We start from the raw sequence: 5,819 nt of genomic DNA, 5'->3' as shown, positions 1-5,819 counted from the left end.
ACTATATTAAACACCAGAAAATTATTGAAGAATTTTGACAATGGACCGTATAAATTTTAATCCAATTTAATTTCTGTGTTATCCATGTAAAAAAAAAAATCTATACATACACAAAATCATGTATTATTATATTAATAAAAATATTTGACTTAATTAAAGTCAAACAAACGTAATTATCTAATTGGATAATAATATAAATCTTTCTGTAACAATTAAACCCATTTCACTCTTTAACATCTTTCTGCAAAAGTAGACCATTCAGATTTTAACTGCAAAAGGATTATGGATTATGTGCAGACGTGCAGTTAGAATTAATATTACTTGGTAGTGTTGACCTTATCATAAACAGTTTCGGAAACACATTCTGTGCATGTTATGATGTCTGTGATAATTGAGATGAGTCCAAAGATTGACAGTCATTAGATTGCTTATGATTAGCTGGTTCAGATCCCAAGTACCCACGTTTATTATAATATCCTTTAAATTAATTATCCTCTTTTTTTTTTTTTTTTTTCCTTCAGTCAGTTATTATCTAATCACTAATCACCTTATTAACTATAAACTAATTTGTCTCTCACAGATTTCTATAACTTTCCCTCCTCTTCTCCCCCTTGTTTCTTTGTTCCCAGCACTTGAAACAAAAAATGCAACAAAATTAAGAGGAACTGTAGCAGAAAAAGTAGAAGAGTTAATAGCCAACACAACAAAAGCAAGAAAAAATGCACACTCACTTGATTCTAGTGCTCTTCTTGTACTGTTGCATTGGCTTCTCTGTTACTTTTTCTGAGGGAGCTCAAGCTCAAGCGGCATCAGATGATGAATTGTCCACTCTGCTAGCGATGAAGTCGAGTCTCGTTGATTCGAGGAATCATCTGAAGGATTGGCAGATACCAAGCAATGCAACACAGCCTGCAGCAAGTTCAATAATACATTGTAATTGGACTGGAGTTTTTTGCAACTCTAGAGGCTTGGTAGAAGGTCTTGATCTCTCCAACATGAATCTTAGCGGCCGTGTATCAGATGGAATCCAATTCCTTTCAAGCTTGTCTTATTTCAACATAAGCTGCAACAGTTTCGCTTCATCATTGCCAAAGTCACTGTCCAACCTCACCTCAATGAAGACCTTTGATGTGAGCCAGAACTTCTTCACTGGCAGCTTTCCCAGTGGTCTTGGAAGAGCTGCAGAGTTGAGATCAATTAATGCGTCAAGCAATGACTTCTCAGGGCTTCTTCCTGAGGATATTGGAAATGCGACAATGCTCGAGAGCCTCGACTTTCGCGGAAGCTACTTTGTAAGTCCAATTCCCAAGAGTTTCACAAATTTGCAGAAGCTCAAATTTCTTGGCCTTTCAGGCAATAACTTCAAAGGGGAGATTCCAGATTATCTCGGTGAACTTTCTTCTCTGGAGACATTGATTATGGGATACAATGAGTTCAAAGGTGAGATCCCAGCAGAGTTTGGGAATCTGACCAATCTTCAATACCTTGATTTGGCTGTAGGCACTCTCAGTGGACAAATACCACCTGAATTGGGTAAGCTGAAAAATCTTACAACAGTTTACTTATACAGAAACAACTTCACTGGAAAAATTCCACCTCAACTTGGCAGCATAATGTCACTAGTATTTTTGGATCTATCTGACAATCAAATCTCAGGAGAGATTCCAGAAGAACTTGCTAATTTGGAAAACCTGCAGCTTCTGAATTTGATGAGCAATGAAGTTACTGGTCTAGTACCGAATAAGCTTGGCGAATTGAAGAATTTGCAGGTGCTTGAGTTGTGGAAGAATTCTTTAGAAGGTCCTTTGCCTGTTAACCTTGGAAAGAACTCTCCATTGCAGTGGTTGGATGTGTCCTCTAACTCGTTATCTGGGGAGATCCCACCAGGTTTGTGTACTACAGGCAATCTCACAAAACTAATCCTCTTCAACAATTCCTTCTCTGGTTCCATTCCAACTGGACTTTCAAACTGTTTGTCCTTAGTTCGTGTTCGGGTTCAGAACAATCATATTTCCGGGACTATTCCGGTCGGCTTTGGAAACCTTCCGGCCCTTCAACGGCTGGAGTTGGCAAAGAACAACCTCACTGGCCAAATTCCTATAGACATTACCTTATCCTCATCTCTCTCTTTCATTGATGTATCATGGAACCACCTTCAGTCTTCTCTACCTTCTGAGATTCTCTCTATTCCAACCCTTCAAACCTTCATTGCCTCTCACAACAGCTTCAGAGGCTATTTCCCAGATGAGTTTCAGGACTGTCCCTCTCTCTCTGTTTTGGATCTTTCAAACACCGAACTCTCTGGAAAAATCCCAGAAAGTATTGCTTCGTGTCAAAGATTAGTGAACCTTAACCTTAGAAACAACCAATTGACAGGTGGAATCCCCAAATCAATCACAAACATGCCAACCTTATCTGTTCTTGATCTGTCCAACAATTCACTCACAGGTGAAATACCTGAAAACTTCGGTATTTCCCCGGCCCTCGAAACGCTGAACCTCTCCTACAACAAGCTCGAGGGTCCAGTACCATCAAATGGTATCTTAATGTCCAGAAATCCTAATGATCTTGTAGGCAACCCTGGTCTCTGTGGCAGCATTCTCCCTCCATGTTCTCAGAATTTCACTGTCACAACCCATCAAAAACCTGGCAAGCACACCAAGCACATCATCATCGGTTTCTTGACCGGCATTTCAGTGATCCTATCCATTGCTGCAGCATACTTAGCTGGCAGATTTATATACAACAGAACCTACTTGTACAACAGTTTCATCCATGATTGGTTCAAAAGTAGCAATGAAGATTGGCCATGGAGACTAGTAGCATTCCAAAGGGTGAGTTTCACAAGCACCGAGATCCTAACTTGCATACAGGAGTCAAATGTCATAGGAATGGGAGCCACCGGCATTGTTTACAAAGCTGAAATCCATAACAGACCGCACATGACAGTCGCTGTTAAGAAGCTACGGAGATCAGGATCAGACATAGAGAATGGCTACAGTGATGTGGTAAGAGAAGTGGAGCTCTTAGGGAAACTAAGGCACAGGAACATTGTGAGGCTATTGGGGTATGTGCATAATGAGAGAGATGTTATAATGGTTTATGAGTACATGGCTAATGGGAACTTGGGGAATGCACTGCATAGTGGTGAACAATGTGAGAGGTTGCTTGTGGATTGGGTTTCAAGGTACAACATTGCTCTTGGTGTTGCTCAAGGGCTTCACTATCTTCACCATGATTGCCATCCACCTGTTATTCATAGGGATATTAAGTCCAATAATATACTTCTTGATGCAAATTTGGAGGCGCGGATCGCGGATTTCGGCTTGGCGAAGATGATGATCCATAAGAATGAGACTGTTTCAATCGTGGCTGGATCATATGGTTACATTGCACCAGGTTAGTCTTCATTGTTCTATAGTTTATTTAGCCATATGCTAGGGCATAACTATAAACTTCGCCATATTAACTCTTTGGTGCAGAAACTCTTATTCTTAAACTATTCTCATCAAGACCGAAAAAAAGAAATAACTACTCTCATGTTCTTTGTTAGTTACCTATTAAGATGTCTTTGTTATTTTATTTACAAGGGACATAACATTTTGATGTTTGTGGTTTCAGAATATGGATATACCCTGAAGGTGGACGAGAAGATTGACATATATAGTTATGGTGTGGTGCTTTTGGAGCTAGTAACTGGAAAAATGCCATTAGACCCTTCGTTTGGAGAATATGTCGACATAGTGGAGTGGATAAGAAAGAAGAAGAGCAACAAAGCACTGGAAGAAGCACTAGACCCAAGCATAGCTGGTCAGTGCAAGCACGTCCAAGAAGAGATGCTTCTTGTGCTGAGAATAGCACTCCTATGCACTGTGAAGCTTCCCAAGGAAAGGCCATCCATGAAGGATGTTATCACAATGCTCGGAGAGGCGAAGCCAAGGAGGAAGAGCGTCTGCCGAGATAGCAGGGCCCAAGATGGTGCCCTGGAAAAGCCAATATTTACTGCATCCCCGGTAGTAAGCCTTCTGTAGCAACAGCTAACCTTGCTACCTCTGAATTCTTACTTGTATGCCTTATCTCCAAAGAAATTAGTCCGCCTACCTTTTCTTTTTTCTTAAATCTCCTTACTTTGAAGAGTCAAATCCTAGTATATGCGTGTATTTCCACGAGGATTTGCGTAATTCTTTTCTTCACTTGAGGAGGAAAAAGATTTTTCAGAAACACAGTGAGCATAGAAATTGTACATCAACTACTAAATGTGATATTTCAATTACCGTTTTCCATCTCAATGAAGATGCCTTTAGCATTTAGAATTTGTTCTTATACCACCAGTGACGGTGATTTGAACTGATTAAGAACCATCCCCAGATAAACACGTTGAAATATTGGGGTTAATAATTAATAATAATATAACAGGGTATGTTCGGTTGCTTAGGTGAATGGTGGTTCGGGTGGAGTCGAGGTTGGAGCAACTGGGTGCGAAGGGGATCAGAACCGGGGCGCGAGCTTTGAGAGAGAGAGAGACGTCCGTCTGAGTCCTCGATTGGTCTGCAGGTGGGGCTACCTGTAAGGACACTCTAATGCTAAAGTTAGTGTCCATACAAAAAGGCGGCTAATTAGGGTAGAAAGGTGACGTACCTCTGGAGAGGGGTAGGTCCCTCCCCATTTATACTCTGAACTCGGGTGAGCTCCTTCGCTTGGGCCCATTTGCTTGGAAGCTTCTGCTAGCTGTCTAGGTTTCCCTAGCAGAGCGTGAAGTAGCGCGCGGGTCATCTCTGGGTTTGGGTTGAATGACCCGGCGGGTTGGTGGTTCGCAGTCGGATACGAGACCCTTGTTGGGCTGGGCCAGACCAGGGTATTTCCTCAATTTCATTTGAAAGCAAATTTCCATCAACAGCTTAAATAAATAAAACCTATATTTAAAAATTTTTTTTTGACCATTTTGTACTTTCAACTCACGTTTTTCGTTTAGCATTGACTAGCACCTCCTGGTCTCTCAATTCAATTTTTGTTCATCAATGCTTGATTTCTTTAGTTGGGTATAATCTTGAATAATTCTTTCTTATGTTGCTACGACTTGCCATAGTGGATGCTCACTCAGAAGGAGGGCGATGGCAAGTATAAATAAGATGAAAAAGTATTGGGTACCAAAAAGCTATCTGCCAACTTTTAACAATAATAATTAATTATTTTTTTTATATTTTTTTAAAAAAATAAAATTTGAATAATCAGGATTTAATCAAAATTTACCTTTTCTTTTCATTTTCAATCAGAAACCCTAATCTCTCTCCAAAGCCTCCATGCCGCCCTCTTTCTACTCTAGTCTCCTTGCATCCATTGCCGCTGACTCATTCGCCGTTCGCGCAGGGAAGACAGCCAGCATCGCACGTCTGCTTCACCATCATCGCGTTCCTTTGTCCACCCTTCCTCGCGTGCAGCCGAGCTCCCACTCGTCGCCTTTCCGTCGCGTATCCTCCATCGTAGCTATGACGCATCCTCGCCTTGCTGGTACACCGTCCAGAGTCCGCGAGCCCCCGTCGCCACTACAGATCGCCGCTAGGTACAGGCATTGATGCAGCACACCTCGCACCACACGCATTTGAGTTTTCGTCATTGTAGGCCTTCTAAGCCAACACCGCCGGCCCTTCCACGTCAATCTCCTCTTGTCGCCAGCCCGTTCTGTTTGGCCGCTGCTGCAGGCCTCCCAAGAGAGCAACGCCAGCGCATTATTTTTTAATTTGAACAAGGTACAGTCACTCAATGGTTCAATCTCCCTCTCCGAATTTCTGATTTGTCCAAGTGCATGTGCATGGTGTTTG

General features: G+C 41.7%; 1 protein-coding gene across 1 annotated transcript; it reads left to right on the top strand.

The window, feature by feature from the left end:
• The first annotated feature begins 462 nt into the window (after positions 1–462).
• LOC107615608 (Leucine-rich receptor-like protein kinase family protein) lies at positions 463–4,310 on the top strand. The gene is made up of 2 exons (XM_088497936.1): positions 463–3,399; positions 3,622–4,310. The coding sequence occupies exons 1-2, from the start codon at positions 720–722 to the stop codon at positions 4,029–4,031; spliced, it is 3,090 nt and encodes a 1,029-aa protein (XP_088354062.1). The 5' UTR covers positions 463–719; the 3' UTR covers positions 4,032–4,310.
• The last annotated feature ends 1,509 nt before the right edge of the window (positions 4,311–5,819 follow it).

Source organism: Arachis ipaensis, chromosome B9, assembly GCF_059453495.1.
Source record: "Arachis ipaensis isolate K30076 ecotype BB chromosome B9, ASM5945349v1, whole genome shotgun sequence".
Lineage (NCBI taxonomy): Eukaryota > Viridiplantae > Streptophyta > Magnoliopsida > Fabales > Fabaceae > Arachis > Arachis ipaensis.
The sequence above is the reverse complement of the archived record's forward strand: the minus strand, read 5'-3'. Positions and strand labels throughout refer to the sequence as shown.